Source organism: Podarcis filfolensis, assembly GCF_964270895.1.
Source record: "Podarcis filfolensis genome assembly, chromosome: 17".
NCBI lineage: Eukaryota > Metazoa > Chordata > Lepidosauria > Squamata > Lacertidae > Podarcis > Podarcis filfolensis.
Window position 1 is genome coordinate 11,446,858 of NC_139621.1, and position 21,204 is coordinate 11,468,061.

Sequence of the window (21,204 nt, forward strand, 5' to 3'; positions counted from 1 at the left end):
GGGAAGTTTTTAATGTTCAATGTTTTATTGCTTTGTTAATCATAATCATAATCATATTCTGTTGGAAGCCGCCCAGAGTGGCTGGGGAAACCCAGCCAGATGGGTGGGGTATAAATAAATTATCATCATCACCATCATTTAATGTTTTTCTTTCCTGCCTTTCAACTCATAAAGGCTACTTACATTTTCAAAATGACAATAACACGAAGTACTTCGGATGTTATACTGTATTCGCACAGTAGTGGAAAGAAAGGGAAAGTGGTGGAAGGAAACGAATGTCCAGTCCACTGGGTGTAAAACGCAGTGTGTAGCAAGTATGAGATACCCTTGCAGGGAAAACGGGAATTGCTCCACATTTGATCCTGACTGAATTAGCTAATTAGCCGCTGAGAAGGAAGCACATTTTTGGAAGCTCAGATCTTCCCACTGTACCTCTACTAGCAATTCTCTGATCAGGGTGTCCTTCCGTCCCACATCCAAGCCCCCAGATGTTCCATTTCCACAGTCCCCGCTGTTTTGTGGAGCTTCAGCAGTAACAGACAAGGTCACAGCACCTGAAAGCAAACATATTAATTTTTATTTTTGTTCTGGCACTTTCCCTGGGAAAACCTGCATTTTACTGTTGAATCGAAGCAAGCAGTAATAGTGTGTGTGTGTGTGTGTGTGTGTGTGTGTGTGTGTGGATTGCCATTTGCTCCGATTCACTGATAAAACATGGATTTTCCCGCTGACAAAAACCAGAAAACAAAACCCACTTGAATAAGGAGCTTTAAAGCGCAACGCAAAAGGAAGTCTGGATGAGCCCTTAGAAAGAAGATTACAAATAGAAAACCGATTAATTTAGGTTTTTTGCCGTCTCTCTGCACAAGGATCTTGCTCTCATTGTGCCAGTTTCTCTCTGGAACTTGTAATTTACCCATGGCGGGTTGCATTTTTGATATGCTTCCTGGAAAAGATGCAGCAAAAACCCAAAATAAAACCTTTCATGGGCAAATTTTCAGCTTCTCAGATTTCTTCTACAGATACAACTCTGAAAGCAAGAAGGGTCAGGAAACTGAAAAACTCCTAGTGGGAAGCTGGACCTGAGCTTAATAGAATGCAGAGCTGGCGGTTCATGCAAATGAACAAAAATAGAATTAAACTATTGAGTTCTACGGAGCTACAAAATTAGGGAGATGGTCAACACTGGAAAACAGGCCAATTATAGACCTACAAACTTGTGGTTACAGATGAGGGAGAAAATTGTTTCAGTTTGTATTTAAAGGTTTATATACCTAATTATAATTTCCTGAAATAATATGCAAACTGACACACAGCCATCCCTCAAAATTTGCACTTCCGCAAATTTTCCAAAGCAGTTCTCCAGCCAAGCAATGTGTACAAAAATGCATGTACTAGGGTAAAACATGCATATGGATGCATAAATTAGTGAAAATAACATACAAAAATTCATTTTATTAGAAAAAGTTGCCTTGTAAATATGTGTGTATTAGGCAAACAGTGGGATATTCAAAGAGCAGTCAGGCCAACAATTTATAGGGACATGATATGAGTTGAAGCTCACAGAATTTTTCCTGGAGGTTTTCTAGAGAGAACTCTGAGACCCTCCCACTCTGCCCTGACAGAGGGCTACACAAACCTGCATCTAAAAATGCGTACCCAGGGCCGGATTTAGGTTTGATGAGGCCCTAAGCTACTGAAGGTAATGGGGCCCTTTATATGTCCAGCTATCCTTTGTCCACAACAAATTGTCGCTGTTTTTTGTGTTGAATATATGCTATATGGTAATTTATGAACCTAATAGGTATCCAAAGCCATTTGCACATGTTGCCACACAACCAGTTCATGCAGAATGTATGTAGAAAGGAGCAAATCAGTGATATTTTAGGGAGCAGGTGGGGCCCATTACTTATATCACAGGAGCCTACACAGTGTATGTAGGTTTTATTTTATTTGTTTTTTATCTTATATTTTGGAAATGTACATCCAGTTTTTTTCCTTTATTTTTTGGGGGTCTTGGAGCCCTAAACTATAGCTTGTTTAGCTTATACGTAAATCCGGCACTGTGTGTACCACAGAAAAAAATCACCCCCAAATGCTGATGAATTTTCATGATGGCTTTTTAATTTATTTATTAGGGGGGAAATGAACAAACTGAAGTAGAGAACTAAATTTAAGAATGGAAAAATCAGAAAGTGAGAGAAAACAAAATGGATATAGTCACCCATCCCCAAACATCAAGCTGAATGTACCCCACCAGAAGCTTGACAAAATATCTTGATTTTACTGTCTTGCAGGAAGGGCATGGTTATAGAAAAAAGACTTGGTTAGTCAGATGTGAAGGCATTCTGCATTTACATTTGGTGAACTGCATTTCTTATGCAAGTTTAAAACAGACAAGACTACCAGTTTACAAAGCAGAGAGGAAAAAAGAAGCTCACTCACCAAGTTTTTTAACGCTAATATTCCAAATGTATGTTTTCCTCTCACCGCCACACACACACCCTTTATCATTCAAAGGTGAGAGAAGATGGGCTTGGAAATCCCGGGATACGGCCATTGATACATTGACCTGCCATAAGGGGAGAAACTACAGTTAATTAACAGAGTTAGCGTGGCTTCCTAGAACTAAGGGAGGATGCTTTAACCTCAGACAGGGCAGAGAAAACCAAGACAAAAAGGTATTTCATTCAGTCTCCTCTACTATATCAGGGATCTATAGTAACAGAAAACTTACCTAAAAACTAGAGCCAAAATTTGGAGACAAACTTAAAATAAGGACAGTACTGGGATGGATTGGGAAAGGATAGAGGATGAACACAAGCTGAATAAATGCCACTCAACTCCACTAAACACTTTCTAAGGGACAGTACTTGGAAAGTGTTGGGTTGTGTGATAATATTCTAGGATATCCTGGCAGCTCTCAAAATCTAGCTTCTCTCCCCAAACACCATCATTGGTGAAGTTGGGTGAGATCATTCTAGCCCTCTTCCAGTTCCCTTCCTCCCCTTCTCCTTCCTTATATGGTGCTGTAATTAATAATTGCAACAGTTTGGAGACAGTCTGTCTGGCTTTCTGATAAACTGTAGTGATCTACAGATTTGGGACAACTCAATGCATTCTTCAGTTATTTGTAGCTACTTCAACTTGAGCCAGACAGGGCACAAAGGGCCTTGAATTGGCCCAATTGGGTTCAGGATTTATCTGAATCTGGTGCACAGCACTAGTGTAAAAAATATCTCTGCCAGATCAAGGAACCAATGTAGTTCAACATTTATTATGTAGGCCATCAGAAGGCACTGTAAATGTTCCAAGTAAATCCTTTGCACATAATAGCATCTAACTGTTTAAATACAAATGCAAAAACAATAAATGGGAATGTGTTATAAATTAAGCCAGCTAATTAAAAAGACAAGTTGTTTATATAGGCCAATAAAGGCCTGACAGAGTACAACTGGTTTAGCCATCAGTCTCACTTCCCAAGGAATTATAGTGAGAAGGGAGCTCGAGATCTCTGAAAGGAAACTCTCAGCACCTTAACTAACTACAGTCCCCAGGATTCCTAAGAAAAGGCACAATATCTAAACTGGTACAAACTCAGTAGGAATCTATGTGTCTAGCTTTTTCCTGTTTATCTCACTGATGTGAATGGTTTGCACCCCAACCCGCAAAAACAATATGCAAGGGTCTTTTCTAGACATGAAAGAGAGCAAAGAAGGAATGAGAGGATGAACCTGAATGCATTCCTGCAGGTAGTTGAAGACAGTGACTCTACAGAGGAAATCTTCCCCTCTAACTATGGAGTAAGGCAGCGTCACATGAACAAAGAATGGCTGGAAGGCAATCAAGGTGGCCGGCCTGGAGATGCCAAACCCAGCCTGCTTCTCCAAGCAGAAGGCACTGGCTTTCCACTCTGTGATGGTATCAGGGACGACGTAGGTGAGTTTTGCATGTCCATCTGAACTAATAAGGAGAGAAAAACAAAAAAGGTATATATAGAACCACAGGCTTGACTATTTATATCCACATTACCGAGATGAAAAGCCTCACCATGTTCTTATGGCATTGGGTTAAGTTGAAACCCACATCACTTTTTAAAAAATTTAAAAATCACTCTCCCTACTGCAGCAGGCTACACTTTATGTCCAGTGGACTTTCGGGTTGCGAACGTGATCTGTGTGGGAAGCACGTCCGCAACCCGCAGCATCCGCAACCCGCAGCGCCGCATCTGCACACGCACGGGTAGCGATTCGGCACTTCTGTGCATGCACAAAGCATGATTTAGTGCTTCTGCACATGCGCAAGCACCGAAACCTGGAAGTAACCCATTCCGGTACGTCCGGGTTCAGCGGAGTGCACAACCCCAAATCGCACAACCTGAAACATCTAACCTGAGGTATGACTGTACTGTTCTTGCTAACCCGCTTCTGATAATTGGAGAAAGACAGGACCCTCAAAAACATATCCTGTTTTTGGATAGTAGTAGGGGTGGGGGAAGCAACATGACCTCGAAAGGACTAAGTCTAGGGTTACAGCAGATGCAAAAATCATTTGGTTTGCAGCATAGAAACTCTGTTAGCGGGGAGCAGCAAAGAGAATTGAGGGAACTGCATATGTTTAGCCTGGTAAAGAGGAAACTGAAGGGAGATATGATAGCCATCTTCAAATAGCTAAGAGGCTGTCAACGTGGAGGATGGAGCAAGCTTGTTTTCTCCTGCTCCGGAGTCTAGGACCCAAACCGATGGCTTCAAGTTACAAGGAAGGAGAGTCGGACTAAATATCAAGAAGAACTTTATGACAGTAAGAGCTGTTTGACAGTGGAATAGACTCCCACGGGAGATAGACTCTCCTTCCTTGAATGCTTTTAAGCAGATGTTGGGTGGTCATCTGCCATGCATGATTTTGTTGAGATTCCTGCATTTCAGGGAGTTGGACTAGATGACCCTCAGGATCTTTCCCACCTCTACAATTCTAGGATTCTATAAACAGAATCAAACCTGTGCAGAAATTGCCAGGCAGGGCAGTGAAAGGCCTTCTGTGGTTTGCATAACACAATCTTATTTGCAAGATTCAGAATATGCACTGAACCCAGGGAATGTCATTCCCAGCTAGAGCTGTTCCCAAGATTTTGGTAGATCTCAGGCAATGTACCCTCAGAAGCACCCTTTTAACTTGAAAGAGGAATGACATGCAAGGAGGAGGGATCAGGAAGAGGGATTCTGTGGCCCACTAGATGTTGCTGAACTCCCAACTCCCATTAGCCTCGGTCAGCATAGCCAATGTAGACCAGAAACATCTGGAGGGCCACATGTTAACCACCCCTGAGGTAGAACCAGGGATGGTTGAATCTGCCAATTTTGCTTCTCTCAGGTTTCCGTTTTCCCAATCTTAAATCCAGTTCCCCACATGCCTACATCATTTTGTTATTTTAAAAAAGTCTTTATGAAAATTCACCAGCATTTTGGTGCAAATTTCTCTTACACGCAGCTTTGTATGCAATTTTGCCAAATATATCATTTTTTTGCAAAGCATATTTCTCCTAATCTTACACATTCTTCTAAGTTACATTTACTGATACATGCATTTTTATACACGGGTGGAGAACTTCACTGCAAAATCTGGAGACGTGCAAATTCTGAAGGATGACTTTGTTTTGATTTGCATATTGCTTCAGAAAGTGAGAATTAGCTATATTCACCTTTAAATGCAAAGTAAAACAGTATCCTCCCTCATTCCCAGGTAGAACAAACTGGGTGCTGGCCAACTCTGGATACTCATTGTTCTTTGCAAAATCTTTGGCCAATGCCAATAACAACCAATGTCAACTCACCCAATACCAAACAGTTCCCAGATCCAAGTTTCAGGGAAGAACCTCCGAACAGTCTCAATAACTCTATCTCGAGATACGTCTCCTGAAGGAGGTGGTGCCGGTGGCGGTGGCGCAGATTCTAAAACAATAAGGAAGGATATCTGGACTCTTAGTTCTATGAATTTGCAGCGGCAAGTGGCAGGACGCAGGAGCAGCTACATTATCCCCTATGCAAAAAAATCTGTAGACATTAATCTTGCTTGGTCTGAGGAGGAGTTGTGCCTGTTTTGGACCATGCTCTGGCTTACTTCAATGACTATCCAGCTCCCCTGGGTCCCAGAAACCAACAACCTGGAGCCTAACCCTTCCTGTGGAATGACATCAGTTATATGGAGCAAGTGCTGGAAAATGCTCAGCAAAACGGCAGATATGACATGGGGAAGGCATAAGTTCCTGAAATAGAAGAGTGTGCTGGGCCCGGGGGTAACCCGAGTAACACGGTCCAGGTCCAGTCCCGAATCCAAGGGTTCTGTGAGGAGTCAGTCCAACAGGGCCAAAGCAGGACACGAGGCAGGAAACCAGGCAAGGTCAGGCACAGGATCACAGGCAGGTTCTGGCAAACAGCAACGTTGCTCCTGCAACCTGGGGTGGGGTCCAGCAGCCTTTTATCTCTGTCAGGGTAACAGTCGGTCCTGATCCCCCAGTGACTCACCTCCCTGTCTCGCCCAAAGGCGAGCACTCCTCCTGCGAGTACTCAGGTCTCTCCTTCTCTCAGACCTCAGTCTCTGCAGCTTGGGAGATGTCGGTGGGTTACTAGACCCAGAGGCTGCCTCAGCCTCTCCTGACCCAGTTGGTAGTGGAGCAGCTGTAAGTGATTGCCCAGCTGAAGGCAACGAGGTAATCCCTGCATCTGGAGCCAGGGCAGGCTCAGGCCCCTGACTCGGCCCAGCTGGTGCTTGTTGCAGGGGAACCATTGCAGCCTGGGGCTCTTCAGAATCAGGCCCCAGACTGGGTTCACATGCCGCCTGGGGCAAAGGATCCGGTCCAGACTGAGACTCCTCTGGCTCTGAGTCTGAGCCCGAGTCCCAGGCCATCACAAAGAGAGAATGACACAGGGCTAACATTTCCAGCAGTATATCCGTGTTTTTGATAACATGCAAGTCAGTCTTCATGCACACACAATGCATCATTTGATGCTGAAATTACTGAGCAATGGGCAGGCACATGCCCACTACAATCACCTGGATATCCAGGTTCAGGTCTGGATCCAAGAGAGCATTCCCCAAACGATAAGCTTGCTACTCCAGGAGGAATGCAGTACTATCCCGGATAGGCTAAACATATAATCGAGGACTACCAGAATGGGTGGCACTGTGGGTTAAACCACAGAGCCTAGGACTTGCCGATCAGAAGGTTGGCGGTTCGAATCCCCGCGACGGGGTGAGCTCCCATTGCTCTGTCCCTGCTCCTGCCAACCTAGCAGTTCGAAAGCACGTCAAAGTGGAAGTAGATAAATAGGTACCGCTCCGGCGGGAAGGTAAACGGCGTTTCCATGCGCTGCTCTGGTTCGCCAGAAGCGGCTTAGTCATGCTGGCCACATGACCCAGAAGCTGTACGCCGGCTCTCTCAGCCAATAAAGCGAGATGAGCGCCCCAACCCCAGAGTTGGTCACAACTGGACCTAATGGTCAGGGGTCCCTTTACCTTTACCTACCAGAACCCCAGGCAACTTGTCTGGAATAAACTTTGGCTGGTTCACTTTCATCCAGTCCAAAACTGCTGCCACATACAGATTCAGAACTTCCACCACCTCCATCTACATATGGTTGACACCAAACTCCAGGTCACACCTCCTAGCAACTTCATGTAGATGTGAAAAAGCCTGTGAGATGCAACAGCCTTCTGGCACAGTGCAGAACAGCAGTTCTCCATTGCTACCTTCTGGAACCGACTCACTAGGTAAGCCCAGAATAGTAAGCCCCCCCTCCCATCCCAAAAAGGTACTCCAGAAGGAAACCATGCTGAATGGTAGCAATAGCTGAGGAAAAGTCCAGGATATTCTGCAGTGCTACACTTCATTCTCCATCTAACTTTACGGGTTTGCACCATCCCCACCCAAATTACCTGCAAAGATAGGGACAGATGTGGTTCTGCCAAAACTTTCAGATGACTCCTCAAAAGGCCGAAAAGGGCCACGGCCACTGGAACATATAACCGGTTGCCGAAGCCGGGAGTTGGTCACAAACTTTACACCCGTAGCCTGAATTTGAAAATAACAATAAATAGCTCAAGATTTTGCACAAATTCCTCTTTTTCTTAATATTACTATCATCTCCATTATTTCTTTGTTTAGATCATTTCTTCCTAGGGATAGAGGGATCTGTCAATTTCAGATTCTCTCTCATATTTCTAATCTTAAATTCTCCACATTTCTACATGATTGCAACTTTTGAAAAAAGATTCCTCATGAAAAGTAATCAACATCTTAGTGTGAATTTCTCCTTATTTTATATGCCGTTTTTGCCTAATATATAAACATATTTGCAAAACAGTTTACAGCAGTTCTCCTCCTCGACCACATTCCAGCTCTACCCCACTTGATTCCTCTATATGTCAGCTGATTGAGTCATATGGGTCTCCTGCCGAGTCATCTGACACTTTGCCCACTTTGGAATGTATAGCCGTTAATATTCCAAACTCCATATCATTGATTGCTTTGTAATTTGAAAGCTAGTTGGGAATATTCAAATCATACGTTTTTAGTCATGTACCAGTGGAATCTTGCTGAGAATCACTAAAAAAAAAATACCCTCCAAAACACTATTGAGAATGGAGATGGTTAGACATTTCTTTTCTCTTAACTGCTCACAAAAGAACTATGTGCAAGTCTTACTCTTATTTCTCCATAGATATCTGGTCCATAGTTGAAGCTAGCAGGAACATAATACAAGCCATCATGAAATATGTTGTCCGGTGGAATGCAAGGCTCTTGGGGATCATCCTCTAGGTTGAGCCCATTGAAGTAGTAACCAAACATATCATAGCTAAGGAGACTGTAGACCTAAGAAGGAGAAACCAGTGCAGAAGTCTGTTATAAACAGGGCTAAAAATAAAATGAAATTCTGGACACAGAAACTGAAATTTTGTGTCACAAATGACTGAAATGTTCAGCCTGCACAGGGAGGGACTCATGTTTGCCTTGGAAGATTCCATATTGTACAACCTTGGCTTTTAGTAGTGCTGTCTTACGCCTGGGATTCGGGCTGCAAAAATGGCGGCTGAGTGGATTTTTGCTGAATCAGCAAAATATCCACAAAACCTATCCGGAAAACCTGGCCGTATTTGGGGGGAGGGGAGGGGGGATTTTCGCTTTTGGGAATATGGCAACCCTAACTTTTAGTGTATCCCTTACAGAAGTGGCACATCAGCAAAGCAGAAGTTTCTGTTATAAACATCTCTGCTGCCTTTGCAACCTCTCAGCCAACCCTTTGTCATCCTGGTTACCACTTAGGGTGGCAGGATGGGAGCAAGCAAAGACTCATACTCAGAGCAGGACAAAACATGTCTCTCGACTGGGGCACGAAAGCCCGAAAAATAGGAAGGTGGTGAGAAAGGTCTAGAAAGGCCAGAGCTTGCAAATTCATCGTGACTGTGTTTGGTCTTTCAAATTTCAGTGGCACCCTGTACAAGCCCCAAATTTGGTGCCCCCACCTCTCATATTCTGTTCTGCGTGTGCACTGCGTCATACTTGCAGTGCCCTACAGTGCCCCCTTCAACTCGGTGGCCAGCACAGGGGAACTGGTCATGCTGCCCTAAATCCACCTCTGGCCATGGACTGACTCTGGAAGTGAGGGATTGCAGCCACAGACAGAGCAGGAGTGGGTTAGTTCAGCCCCCCTTCATCAAGAGTTCCCAGACTTGGAAAGCTCACAGGCAGAGGGAGGGGAGGAGATAGATGACATTGAGGGGGTTGCCAGGCAACCAGGAGGTAGAACCAGAAGAGCTGAAAGGGTTAAAATGCAATGGAAGTACAAAAGAGGAAGGACTGGACTTTGGCGCCCTTCATGCTGTGACAGGGGCAGAGACTCGGAATGACCAACTCGTAGCTAAAAGCGGCAGGCTCAGAGCCATGCTCTGGACGTAAATTGTAAATAAATGTGGCATAAAACTGCCAGAGACTCATTAGTTCTTATTGGGGCTTGCTTGCCTGCCTGAGATCATTACACTCAGCATGCAAGATTCGGTGTGGGCACAAACAGGCAGGTGGCTTTTGCTCTTACACTTTCAGCTGACAATTCTGTCTCTGGCTTCAAGAGAAGAACGCTCTGGTCCACAGCTCGCAGAGCACAGTGGGAGTTGGCAGCAGCTTTGACATCAAGGCTGACATTTGAAGCTGGAAGAGCTTCCTTCACGGAGAACTGGAGGCTGACCTGAAATCAAGTATAAAACATTTGAAGGATTAATTTCATGGGAAGGCCAACTGATTTCTAGATGACCTTAATATAAAGCCTTATTTCCATCTTAGACTCTTAGAAAGCCACCATACTTAGATTGAGAAACCTGTTGTGGCCTATTGTGTTACACTGGGTTTGTTTCACTTATCGGTAGGGGCTTCCTGTATAGCTGAATAAGAAAATGAATTATAGAGTGGGGCACATTTATTTCATCTTCTAGCTAAACATGTCTTATGCTTGTTGGAACTGATGGCTAGTCCCCAGGCTATGAAACAGGGAGGGAGGCAAGCTGATGCTGAGGGAGATTGTTAGACACCCACTAAACATTTGTCCTCACATTCTGCTGTAAGCCATACAACTTCCATACAATGAGCAAACTTCTGAAATTCCAGAAGACCAAAAAGAGACTAAAGCTTAACTCACCCAGCTTTTCAAGAGCTTTCCTAAGAACAAATCGCCATGTTCCACATGTTCCACATAACACCGGTCTTGAAAGACCTACATTGGCTCCCAGTACGTTTCCGAGCACAATTCAAAGTGTTGGTGTTGACCTTTAAAGCCCTAAATGGCCTCGGTCCAGTATACCTGAAGGAGCGTCTCCACCCCCATCGTTCTGCCCGGACGCTGAGGTCCAGCGCTGAGGGCCTTCTGGCGGTTCCCTCATTGCAAGAAGCAAAGCTACAGGGAACCAGGCAGAGGGCCTTCTCGGTAGTGGCGCCTGCCCTGTGGAACACCCTCCTATCAGATGTCAATGAGATAAACAACTACCTGGCATTCAGAAGACATCTTAAGGCAGCCCTGTTCAGGGAAGTTTTTAATGTGTGACATCTTAGTGTATTTTTGGTCTTTGTGGAAGCCACCCAAAGTGGCTGGGGAAACCCAGCCAGATGGGCGGGGTACAAATAATAATAATAAATAATAATAATAATAATAATAATAATAATAATAATAATAATAATAATTGTTGTCAGCACGCAACCCCAGAGTCATCTGTGACTGGACCTAACAGTCGGGGTACCTTTACCTGCATATGAAGAGTTTTGCAGTTCTTACCTCACTGCGTTATCTTACCTTATTGTGGAAGCACTTTTCTATCTCGAATCTGGCAGTATCAGCAACCACCTCCCTCTCAGGATGTAGAGTATAGACCAGCAGCGTGGCAACGGGAGCCATGTTTGCATCGACAGAAAGTGAGATGTAAAAGTGGCCTTTGGAAGCTGCCAAATCATCTGCATGGAGAACAATGAGAGACAAGCTGGAATCCTCAGTCTGAAACACAAGGCTCCTGGCAGAGGGCTTTGAGAGAAGACGATAAAGAGGCTTGCACACTTACAAAATTTACACTGGCTCAACAGACTCAATCACCGTTCAGGATCATGGTATACAAATATAATAAATAACCAATGGGGCTTTTAAAAAAAGAATGTACGGTATGTGATGGGGCAAGAATTAGACACACGAGCACATTTTGCAAGCAAAATCAAGGCAGACATTTCACCTACATTCTTCCTGTACCCAGAGCTACGGTGGCTCATTCAGTTTTTCCGCCTGAGGCAAAATGGGAACGTGCTGTCCTTGCTGCCTCCCCCCTGACACCCTCTACCAAAGCCTCACTTATCAGGGTCATGTGGCGGTGGATTCCAGTGAGGTCTCATGAGATCTCGCTAGAAGCCACTGCCATTTCTGTTAGGCACCTGTGGGTGCAGTGCCCTGGGGGACTCCATCACCTGAGGCAGCTATCTCAGTCCGCCCCATGGGTGGGCTGGCCCTGACCCAGAGCCTCTAACGTATGGTACCTCCCTCCATGAAATAAATCACCTTGGGGAAGAGAGATGGAGTAGCAGCCAGATAAGGCTTCAAAGGCTGGAGGGTCCCAGATTATTCCCAAGCAGGGGAAAACAAAGAAACTGCTGTTGTGGGGGCAATATGGTACCCCACTGAAGAGGAGTCTAATACCCTAAGGGTTTACTGTGGAACGAGGCAGCGAGTTTGCACTCCAGGAACAGTTTTTCCAAGATCAGCCCTATAGCGTAGTCCAATTTGGAAACCAAAGAAGAAAAGCTCTCAACGTTTTGGGCATATTGGAACTGATTTCTTGCCAACAACAGCTAAGAGTAGAATGAGGGGCAACAATAGCTGTGAACAGCTACAAGAAAACACACACAACAGTAGGAGGGGGTTTACAGACCCTTTCGTACCCTTCAAAATGGCCGTTTTAATGAGGAAAACCAAACACCACTAAATTTTGGCACAGCACTACTTACCATGACTGAGGGTGACAACCTTTCTGCCTGAGTTTATAATTTTGTTCTTCACCAGTACCTGTGTACACCAAGAGGGAAATAAGCAATAGGCAGTGTAACTCAAGGGTATGGGAGAAATATGGTTCAAAAAAATCGCCTCACAGCAGAATCTCAAATTATTAATACAAGTTTGGAAGCCCTTTGATATTTTGAAATGTATCAAAACTAATTTCTCTCTCTCCTGTTCAGTGAATCCTTATTCACCTTGTACAAAATATATTAATGATCGTGCACACACAAAATCCTGCAATGTTTACCGTGCAAAAATTGTCACGTGTCCTCATGTCACTCAGTAACTATGGCCCATAGTGGCAGTGGTGGAATTCCCGATAGTTCTTATCCTTTTGAGCAAGGGAATCAATTGTTTCGAGCTCAGCACACTCAGTGTTTTGTCAGTGCATATCTGTAACCTGGCTGGGGGTTGGGGGATATATAAACTTATATTAAGAGATATGAGAAAAATTAGGAAAACTTCAAAATTCATTCCAGCTTTGGAGCATGGAGCATTAAACCTGCATTCAGAATGAATTTCACCGTTTTCCTAGTTTTTTAAATGTCTTTTTATATAAAAAAGGAAATGTTAACCATGCACGATCATCTCCTAGTTAAATCAGAATTCAGGAAGAGTGCAGAGAAAAACCAATGATACAGAATGGGGGAAATCTACTCATCCGGCTTTGCCACAACTGAACCCAGCTGGGAGTGACGCGGTGGCTTGGGTGCCCGCAGGCTCTACGCTGCCCCAAAAGGTCCGCCCGCCGCCTCCCCCTCAGCTGTAGGGCGGCTGAGTGTGAGGAGGCAGGCAGATTCTTCGGAGGCCCAGTGGAGCGTCCTGCCCTGGCTAGCCCCGCCCCCTAGGCGACTGGCCCCGCCCCTGGGCGCAGGGCATGCGCACTGCCCCAGGCGCCCGATTGGCTTGCTCCGCCGCTGGCTCTGCATTGGCTCAAATGCTTTGGGAACATATTTTTGCCACAGAACGGTTTTACAATAATCATTCCAGAAAAAGATTTAATTGAAACAAGTCAGGTAGCTTAATAAAAATTCCTTCTCGACATCTGTTTATGGGTCACATACCTCCTTTTGCATTTTGGTGGGGCCCTCTGTTTGTTTGATCTTCTTTCTTTCTTTTTTTTTTTTGCAGGCATATGTCCCCCCCACCCCCAATAAATACTTCCATGTCAAATAAAGAAAACTGAGCAGCAATTTGATACTTACAAAGAAATAGAAGGTTGCATTGTTCTGTCCTTTTATATTCAGGCTGTAGGAGACTTTGATTCTGCTGACCTGGTCGCACGGCAACTCTCCTGGCACCTGGTGTATCTTCACAAAACTATCTGTTCTGGAGTAGAAGCGCTGGACTGAATGATAGGCCTCTGGATAGTAGGGTAATAACCAGCCATCACTGTTGCAATTATCATTGGGTTTATATATTAGCTGTAGGCAATGGGGAAGGGAGGGCAGAGAGGAGGAAGATGTAGAAATCAGCTCATCACATTATTTCTCTATGGGAAATTGGATAAGTCAGGGTCATTGGAGGCCTTCAGATTACAAGCTGCAAATAGGGACACACAGCTTTAGTGACTGATTTGTTTTTTTTTTTTTTAATTGAATTTAGATACTGCCCTAGAGCCGGGGGTCCCAGGGCGGTTCACAGAATAAAATCAAGATATAAACCCACGAAAACAACAACCCAATAGGCCCCCCCACCCAAAACCCCCCACATTTTAAAAGGGCATGGGATGTAAATCAGATCAATCAAAGGCCTGGTTAAAAAGGAATGTTTTTGCCTGGCACCTAAAGGTGTATAATGAAAGCGCCAGGCAAACTTCCCTGGGGAGAGCATTCCACAGATAGGGAGCCACTGCAGAGAAGGCCCTGTTCCCGTGTTGCCACCCTCCGGACCTCTCAAGGAGGAGGCATATGAAAGAGAGCCTCAGAAGTTTATCTCAGGGTCCAGGTAGGTTCATATGGAAAGAGGTGGTCCTTGAGGTATTGCAGTCCAGAGCCATTTAAAGCTTTATAGGTCAAAACCAGCACGTGGAATTGGACCTGGAAACTAATTGGTAGCCAGTGTGGTTGGACCAGAATGCTCAAACCGTCTTGCTCCGGTGAGCAACCTGGCCGCTGAATTCTGCACTAGCTGAAGTTTCCAAATCGTCTTCAGAGGCAGCCCTACGTATAACGCATTGCAGTAATCTAACCTAGAGGTTGCCAGAGCATAGACAACAGTAGTTAGGCTATCCCTGTCCAGATAGGGGTGTAGCTGGGCCACCAGCCAAAGCTGATGGAAGGCACTCGGAGGCTACTGAGGCCACCTGAGCCTCAAGCAACAGCAAAGGATCCAGGAGATACCGTGTTTTTCTGTGTATAAGACAATGCTTTTTGCTAAAAGAAATTAGGCAAAAATTGGGAGTCGTCTTATACACGGATAGTGAATGCAGAGGGGCGCGCGCGTGTGATTAATGGCAGCAGCAAGCAGGAGATTGGCAGTGGCGATTGGGCGGGTGATTGGGGGCTGCAGCAAGACCTGCTGGCAATTGGCTGTAGCTGCGGCAAGTGGGCGGGTGGGCTGTTGGTGGCAGCTAGCGGGCAGACAATTGGTGGTTGCGGCGAGGTGTGCGATCGGCAGTGGCTGTGGCAAGCGATCAGCAGTGGTGGGCAGGCGGGTAAGCGATTGGCGGAAGTGACCTCCCCCACCCCCCGAAAAAGCTACACAACTTGATTTCTTAATTTTGGGTTTTAAAAAAATAGGGGTTGTCTTATACATGGGGGCGTCTTATACACAGAAAAATACGGTAGTTACTTAAAGGGGACAGTTCCCTAGTCCTGGACTTGGGTACTAGCTACCTATTACATGTAAAGGTAAAGGTAAAGGGACCCCTGACCATTAGGTTCAGTCATGACTGACTCTGGGGTTGCGGCGCTCATCTCGCTTTATTGGCCGAGGGAGCCGGCGTACAGTCATGTGGCCAGCAGGACTAAGCTGCTTCTGGCGAACCAGAGTAGCACACGGAAACGTCGTTTACCTTCCCGCTGGAGCAGTACCTATTTATCTACTTGCACTTTGACGTGCTTTTGAACTGCTAGGTTGGCAGGAGCAGGGACTGAGCAATGGGAGCTCACCCCATCGCAGGGATTCGAACCGCCAACCTTCTGATTGGCAAGTCCTAGGCTCTCTGGTTTAACCCACAGAACCACCCACACCCACCTATTACATGTAAACATGTGCAATACAGCACTGGCACCTTTAAGAAAAGAGAAAGGCGGAGAGGTGTTTGGAGAAGTGTGCAATAGCCCTGGCTTCTGTCGGTCACTTACTCTGAGAGAGATATCTGAACTAAAGAACGTTGAGGTATCAATACAAAACTCAGCGGTGCCGTTTCCATCGGTGCTGTAGTTGCCCACATTTTTGTTGTTGACATGTAGTTGGACAATCTCATTTCCAAGGGGAGAGTCATCAACATCAACCAGTTTTATCTGAAGGAGAAGGAAAAGCCCAGAAGCATCAGTGGCTCATCTCTGACTAAGCAATGCTCTCCAAAACCAAGGCTTTATCTTGCAGAGCGATCCTGAACCCCAGCTAAGGAGCAGAGGTACGAAGCGACCACCACACTTGAAGGCCTGTCACCTTGCAGAAGTTGGGTGGCATTTAAAATTGGACCCCTTGAGAATAATTTAATAATAATTTATTATTTGTACCCCGCCCATCTGGCTGGGTTTCCCCAGCCACTCTGGGCGGCTTCCACAAAGACCAAAAATACACTAAGATGTCATACATTAAAAACTTCCCTTAAGATGTCTTCTGAATGTCAGGTAGTTGTTTATCTCTTTGACATCTGATGGGAGGGCGTTCCACAGGGCGGGTGCCACCACCGAGAAGGCCCTCTGCCTGGTTCCCTGTAGCTTTGCTTCTCGCAATGAGGAAACAGCCAGAAGGCCCTCAGCGCTGGACCTCAGCATCCGGGCAGAACGATGGGGGTGGAGATGCTCCTTCAGGTATACTTGAGAAATCAGATGGACTTTTGATCCAGTGGATCCAAAGCCAATGCCAGCCTGCCTCCAAACACAATATTTTGGAAGGAGCAGCAGGGGTCTCTATAGAAGCGGACATTTCACTGCCTACCCACCCACCCATCAAGCAGCAAAGATCAGGGAATTAGGACTGAACTGTTTATTTTGGTTTCCCCAACATTTCTCATGGGTTTCACACGAGGAAGAACCTTCAGGTTAATGTTGATAATTACAGAGTAAATTTCAAATTTTCAGAGTGCTCCACATACTGAGATGGGACTTGAACTGGAGATTTTCCAGCTTGCTGCTCATACTCCTAGTATTCTACAAGAGCTCTCAGTTTCACGTTTTGATTAGGAAAAACAATAAATCCTTATTCCCTCTCTGTTGAAGGGGATGTGGGAATCTCGAAACTTATTTCATGCTTGGTGGGAATGTAAAAATCATTCATATGTTCTGGACCAAGGTTTGATATTATTTTTATAATCATTAAATAACCTCTCTCGCCAAATCCAGATTTAGCCCTGCTTTCGTTAAATTCTAGCCTCACTATTTGACATAAGAATTTGGGGGGGGGGTTTCCTATTGGTGGCCACACATTTGACGATAGCATGTTTTTGGAAATCTCAGGCTGAGCTACCCCTTGAGGTTCAACAACATCCAGGATGTAGCTATCTCAGAGTGACTAACAAGGCTTAGAAGGGTAGTAAAACTACCTCAGTTGAATTCTGGTCTCCTTTCTTTCCATATGTAAGGGAAGAAGATAACAATTGCCTCCCACCAACTTCTCAAATATGTCTTAAGAATATGCTTGAAATGACACTACATATTCAATTTAATTTTTTTGTAGATATCGTATCCCATAACTAGACTTGTACCCAGTTGTTGTTTTCAAGAGTTTTATTATTTTGGAAAACAAAAAATTCGTAGTAAAAAGAAGCTCTCAGATTCACTTCAGATTTCATGAAATCTAGGGACAACCTGGGGATCTGTAGGACAGTCGTAATGTTTGTTACTAGACTTTATTAGATATTTCGCCTGTGCAAATCTGTTTATGTCCCACCCTGCATTTACTTAAAACTTCCCTTCAGGTGAAATTTCAGTGGCAAATGTGGTTTTGTTTCTCAGTTAGAAAGGCATTCCTTCAGTTTCGCTGTTTCACTCCTAAAAGAGATGAAATTTAGTCACTCATCTCTAGATATAGGCATTTAGGCTGGGTCATACTCAGCTTCTCATTTTACCTGACCACAATAGGGGATCCCCCTTTTATAGTCCCGGTCCATATTCTGAAATGTCACAGTCCCCAGTATCCGAGAAACTGAAATGTAGGCTGAACGTTCACTCTGTATCCCTGTGCAAGAGTCCAAGAACAAACATAATTAGCTTACTAATATGAAATAAACTATGCAAAATAATTTCATGCCTGCTGTTTATTTATTTTCCCAGCAGTCTCTTTTTGATTACGTGGAAGGGGTTACCTGTTCCTTTCTCAGTGACGATGGCTTTCACATCTAGGTTCATCCAGTACCCTGAACGATTAAGCTCAAATGTCTTGGAACTGAAGACATGGGCAAGGCAGCCATCTTTGCTCAGCTGAAAAAGAGGAGGGGTAAGGAATCCAACACGAGAAGGAAAATTAATTGGTGTTGCTTAAATCTGGCCCAGTGCCATTGATTACAATAGAAACAGCTTACAAGAAGCCACTGTGTTTTAATACATGCCAGATGTCTGAATATGATTCAGTGTCCAGTAGATATTCACTACTGATCTCATGGAGCCATGCCCAGTCCTTGCAGCATCCCTAAGAGAGCTGAGTTTGAAGGCAACATGTTGCCCCTCAATTTCCCATGGACCAGCTCCAAGTATTGTTTCCCATGTGTGCTTTTGCTTAAATTATCCAATATCCATTTGGAAGATTTTGGCAGGAGTGGCTATGGCCCTGTTCACACAGCTATAGCACTGCCAGAACTGCTTCCACAACTTCCATGGAAGATCTGAAAGGTACCCATGGACAGCTTCAAAGGCCCTGCAGACATGATTCAATTCCCGCGCCTATGTTCAGTTGGCTCATGGAGAAAATTTGAATGCATGCTCTATCCTTTGCTCCTAAGTTCCTCAAGCCAAGGCAGCCCTAAAAAAGGCATCTTCCTCTTCAGGTGGTATCCAATGTATGCTGGAAATTGCTTCTGGAAGCCCACCATTAATAAATTAGAGAAGTATCAGAGGTCTTTAAATCAATACAAGCCAACTTTCCTTATCTTTGCAGCTTTCTCTCCCAGATTTCTTTCCCTTCTGAGATTCCTCTGGGCTGCTCCTTCCCACAACCCTCTTGTCCATGTCTGGTCCTTTGGCCTCCTGCCATCTCAGACCTGTATTCTCATAGCTTCCTAATTCTTCTGTCACAGCATCTCTTGATCCTACTGTCTGCCCTTATCTCCTCTCTGGAATTCTGGGGAATAATAATAATAATATAATAATAATTTATTATTTGTACCCCGCCCATCTGGCTGGGTTTCCCCAGCCACTCTGGGCGGCTTCCAACAAAGATGAAAGATACACTAAAATGTCACATATTAAAAACTTCCCTGAACAGGGCTGCCTTCAGATGTCTTCTGAATGTCAGGTAGATGTTTATCGCTTTGACATCTGATGGGAGGGCGTTCCACAGGGCGGGCGCCACTACCGAAGCTCAGCCAATAACAGCTTTCAGGCCATTAGAGTGCTTTAACCAATTACTGCCACCGCCAAGTGACTAAGAAGCCTATACCCAATAAAGACTCTCCTCCCTGGAAGAGAGGGGAGTGGTTGTGGGCGGGAGACCGAGCTCCGCCCCTGGTAGGGGGCCTTAGCCCCCTCCCCTCCTTACCTGGCTGGTGCCCACGCCCACCGGAGGCAGCCAACCAGGTGCCTCCGGGGGGCGTGTGTAGCAGCTTAATGCTGTGGCACCAGCTTCGCCTCCTCCTCATTCGTCGTCGTCCCTCAGCGAGTCAAGACCAGCACAGAAGCCAGGGAAGTATTTTGCGAGCACGTGTTCATCTGTTGCTGATTTACCTTGCTTCTGGCCTCTTTTGTCCGTGTGTGTGTCCGTGTGTGTGTGAGAGAGAAGGTTTGTGGTCTCCCCCTTTGCGTAATTAGCTCCTCTTTGCTTTGCCTTTGTGCCTGAGTTAACACACGCTTCGCTATTAGGAAGTTTCAGTGGTTTAGCTGCCTTCCTGCCCATAGTACAACGTTTACAGGGGGATCCCTAGGGGAGTTTACTTTTCTGGAGATTTTGTTGGTCTCTTGGGCCATTAAACCGCTCTAGGGTCCTAAGAGAAAAGTTTAGCCTTCCCAACCACCTTCCCCGTAGCTTCCTGGTTGGGGGGGAAGCTTTTCCAACGCATCCAGGGAAGAGCTCAGCCACGAGGTTTGTCGGGGGGTGTTTGTGTGTTTGGAGGCTGTCTGGTTCCTGGCTTGCCTTTTTAAATTTAGGAGGCTTGCGTGCGCTCATTGCTTTACTGCTTTTAAAAACCTAGGCACCCAAGTTTGCCTTGCTGTCTTGCTGTGTCCTCTTTTCTGTGTAAAAACCTACATTTAACCTTTTATTTTCCCCCACTCCTGGTGCTTTAACCAATTACTGCCACCGCCAAGTGACTAAGAAGCCTATACCCAATAAGCTTCAGACTGAACTTAATGACTTATGACACCATTACTCCAAAAGGAAGAATACAGTAGGAAAATGATCCCACTCTACAAATCCCCAGTCTACTGGTTTCCATGGCCCTCCCTGGCTTTGTGCTGTGACCCAGATACTTATTCAGACAAGAAGGAACTCAAAATTCCTGGGGCTCTGTAGACCAGTGAGGTGAGCTGTAGTCAATTCTAGGATGCAGCAATAAATGAAAAGCAAAAATGAGCACCAAGCAATGGCTCCTTATTCTTATGTTCCCGCATGCCCCCAGTTTTATGAACCATTTTTGTTTTGTTCAGATTTGTAGAGGCAGTGTTAGAGCTCACATCCAACAGACTGGAAAAGGGGGGAGGCTAGCTCAGTTGATTAATGTGGTGCAGAGGCGTATGAAGTGGGGGGTGCAGTCCGACACTTGGGGGGGTGCAAGATGGCCCCTGCCTCCCCCCAGCTGTAGAGCGGCCAAGGGCGCACACAGTCAGTATGGATGCCACATGTGTGCACTCCATACAGGATGTCGCACATAAGCAGTCCGTACAGGATGCTGCTTGCACGGCAGCCCATTAGGATGCTCATATGGAAGGCGCATGCATGGCAGCCCATACGGAGTGCGCATGTGTGGCAGCCCATACAGACACCCCGTAAGCGGCGCTCATATTGACTGTGCGCGCCCTCAGCTGCTCTACAGCTGGGGGGAGGCAGGGGCCATCTTGTCACCCCCGAGCTGTCAACTGTCCCTTATTTGGCAGGAAAGTCCCCTATCCCAGTGCCGTGTCCCACTGCTGTCCCTTATTGATGATGTCCCTTAAATTTCCTGGGTTTCAAAGGAAGCAGCTCCTCTCCCTCCTTCCCTGCCGGCCAGGGAGCAGGGAGCTCCAACTGTGTTGCTTGGCTGCGTTGCTCACCCAATAAGGAGTCTAAGAACGACTGGGGGGGTGGAGCTTGCATGCTTTGTGCCAAT

At 45.5% G+C, this 21,204-nt stretch overlaps 1 protein-coding gene across 2 annotated transcripts in view; it reads right to left on the reverse strand.

Annotated features, from left to right (window-relative positions):
- The window catches only part of LOC310752468 (ovostatin-like), a 53,306-nt gene that overhangs the window by 20,011 nt on the left and 12,091 nt on the right, over positions 1–21,204 (reverse strand). The window contains exons 1-14 of one of the 2 annotated variants that reach the window (XM_083592821.1): positions 18,775–18,924; positions 18,055–18,169; positions 17,818–17,927; positions 15,884–16,042; positions 13,781–13,999; positions 12,527–12,584; positions 11,334–11,491; positions 10,089–10,238; positions 8,702–8,869; positions 7,933–8,068; positions 5,831–5,948; positions 3,735–3,963; positions 2,446–2,572; positions 433–554 (exon numbers count right to left, since the gene is read on the reverse strand). In XM_083592821.1, coding sequence (XP_083448947.1) covers positions 433–554; positions 2,446–2,572; positions 3,735–3,963; positions 5,831–5,948; positions 7,933–8,068; positions 8,702–8,869; positions 10,089–10,238; positions 11,334–11,491; positions 12,527–12,584; positions 13,781–13,999; positions 15,884–16,042; positions 17,818–17,927; positions 18,055–18,169; positions 18,775–18,777 — 1,872 coding nt within the window. In that variant the 5' untranslated portion in view covers positions 18,778–18,924. Of the gene's footprint in view, positions 1–432; positions 555–2,445; positions 2,573–3,734; positions 3,964–5,830; positions 5,949–7,932; positions 8,069–8,701; positions 8,870–10,088; positions 10,239–11,333; positions 11,492–12,526; positions 12,585–13,780; positions 14,000–15,883; positions 16,043–17,817; positions 17,928–18,054; positions 18,170–18,774; positions 18,925–21,204 lie in introns of those variants that run through there. The other variant, XM_083592820.1, reaches the window with a different exon arrangement.